This window comes from Oratosquilla oratoria, chromosome 17 (genome assembly GCF_046742065.1).
Source record: "Oratosquilla oratoria isolate Oo_2021 chromosome 17, ASM4674206v1, whole genome shotgun sequence".
In the NCBI taxonomy this organism is placed as follows: Eukaryota; Metazoa; Arthropoda; class Malacostraca; order Stomatopoda; family Squillidae; genus Oratosquilla; species Oratosquilla oratoria.
In genome coordinates, this window is record NC_134793.1 from 34,492,246 (window position 1) to 34,494,745 (window position 2,500).

The 2,500-nt window shown below is 56.4% G+C and overlaps 1 protein-coding gene across 1 annotated transcript in view; it reads left to right on the forward strand.

Annotated features, from left to right (window-relative positions):
* The window catches only part of LOC143034604 (uncharacterized), an 85,458-nt gene that overhangs the window by 81,596 nt on the left and 1,362 nt on the right, over window positions 1-2,500 (forward strand). The window contains exon 2 of the mRNA XM_076200908.1: window positions 1-2,500. This exon is cut by the window's left edge and continues 1,311 nt beyond it; it is cut by the window's right edge and continues 1,362 nt beyond it. Within this exon, the coding sequence (XP_076057023.1) occupies window positions 1-2,500 (2,500 nt within the window).

The following is a 2,500-nucleotide window of genomic DNA, read 5'->3' on the forward strand; positions in this document are numbered from 1 at the left end:
TGCTGATGTTGTCGTCGGAGTCATGGGTGCAAGGGCTGCCCCTCTCCATGTCGTCGTCCAGGCAGTCACCGCCATCTGGGGCGCCGCCCTCTGCGTCGGTTACGTCTGGGTCTTCAGCCACGTCGAGAGAGCTGCCGTCCGACAGCAAGGGGAGCTCGTAAGGATGACCTTCACGAGGGTCCACCTCGAGGGAGGTACTGTTCCTCGACGTCTTCCTCGGCCCTCGTTGAGTCGTGGGGCCAGGCTTACCCTGGCGGCCACGGTGACCGGCCTTCTTCTGGTGGGCCTTCAAGCGTACGGGATGATGGCCCTCCAAGGTCTCTGGGCTCATCACAAACCGCAGCCGTGGCCATGGTACGGGTACCAATCTGCCAGTCGCTTGCTGGAGATCCTCATGTGGATCTTGATCGGAGTGGCGTCGGCTCTTCCGGCCGGAAACTCCCAGGGCAAACAGAGGTCAAAGGGCAGCAGCGGAGGGAGCAGCACCGGCAGCGGGAAGGAGGACACGCGCCTTCTCTCCATGTTCTGCAGGAGTTGCGCAGGGTCGAGTGAGAAGAGCTGGAATGGTAATGTCAGTGGAAAGAAGCAGGTGGATGACATGTACCCTACGATCTGCCAGACGAACCAGGCCGTTCGGCAGTTCGCGATGCAAACAGGCACAAAAGTAATCTACGAGGACGCTTCCACAACCCGACGAGCGTTCCCTCAACGAAGAGTCAACACGGGTGTCATGCCTGCCAACAAGAAACGTGCTGTTCGGAAGTCAGCAACGCTTCACTCGGCAACATCCGATATCCATCTTCTATGGAACCAGGGTGGTGGGGTGCCCTCCAATGCATCCTCACGCCCTTCGTCGATGTTGTTTAACGAATCGGGTTTCGTCAGGTTCAGGACTCAGGTGGACCCTCAACAGAACATGGAGGAAGTGCTCCGGAAGTCTTCGCAGAACCTGGACAAGTTGTGTGATGATACGGAGAGTCCCAAGAAGACTCCTACGCAGAAACCCAAAGAGAAAGATCTGGTACATGAACGCAACAGACAAAACAGTGCCCATAGATCCTTGAAAAAGTCTCAAAAGAACCAACACAACATTAATAGATACGATGATCCGTATGAATCTGGTCAGTTCGAGCACTTACTCCAGAACCGCATAAATTCTGAATTATATTCGAATACAAAGAAAGACTCAACAGCGTCGTGTCAGAGTGAGGTCAGTGCCACAGACTATTCTTCCACGGACGTTCTTTCGCCAAACAATGACCCAGACTGGTCCAAGTACGCAAGTACATGTTCTTCAATAAGTGCTGCCAATAGTTTCGATGTAAGAATGTACGATGACTTTGAAGTGGCTTCCTACTACCACCATCCTTCCTCCGTGTCTACCACTGGGAGCAGCAATTTATATTCTTCGCTCCACAAGCTCTCTGGGCCAAGGGCGAAGCTGCTGCGACAGCACGCCGTTTACGCGGAGGAGGTCGCTGGTGTGCACAAGTACGAAGACCCAGCCATGGCCCGGCACACGATGGAGCAGCTCACAGCCCTTCTTGCTCCTCAGACCTGCGCCGTGTCCGTCTCCTCCCAGTCTGACCTCAACGTGGACTACCTGACAGACGTCTCCGCGTCCCACGACGGATTCCAGGAAAATGCGTCTCCGTCGTTACAAGGGTCTGATTCAGACGCCTGCTCCAACGCCAGCCATCACTACGACGAAGGCGCTGACGACGAGCGTTCGGTGACCGCGTCGCCCGTCATGGCGACGGTGCCGCAAAGCCCACCGATGGTGCCCGTCCTCCAGCCGGGCACACCCTCGCGCCGTCCCCTCCACCTTCCTCTTCATCACGACATCACGCCCGACTCGGCGGTCGTCGTGGACTACTCAGGACACACGGAGGGTGAGGACTTTCATTCTGGCGGCGAGGACGTTGGGGTCAACGATCTCAACATGCTCAAAATTAGCTCAAGTTCACTTAACGATGTTATCAAAGCTCAGTCGAGAGCTGGGCTTCTCAGTAAATTAGTAGGAAGTAACTTCTCTATACACGGTCACGGTTATAGTCCATTAAGTAGTGAGGACGCGGCTGTTCTTAGACAGGAAGGCAACCGGACAGCGGCCGAAAAGAGCGCGCAGTGCGAGCTGACCGAGAAGCAGAAACGCAATACGAGTCCTCTAGTCCGGCCCTGTGGCCACCGTCCTCGCCGCCGTCAAGGAAGGAGTCAAAACAGTTCACGCCACCACTCGCCGCGGCAGCAACAGTCTTCTTCCACCTCTTCGACGGCGACGGGGCCACCGGTTAGCTGTAACAGCCCCGTCAAACCCAGTAGTGCCACTTCGATCCATTCCAGCGCCTCGCACACGACGCTCTCGATGTCGGACGGCGCTACCCAGACCGAGTCACGGGTCTGGGCGTCCCAGTCTCCGGGATCTTCCAGACCAAATTCGTCCCTGGCCTCACATTCGGACCTCCCCTCAGAATGTGTCGATTCCGAGGATAGCAACAAC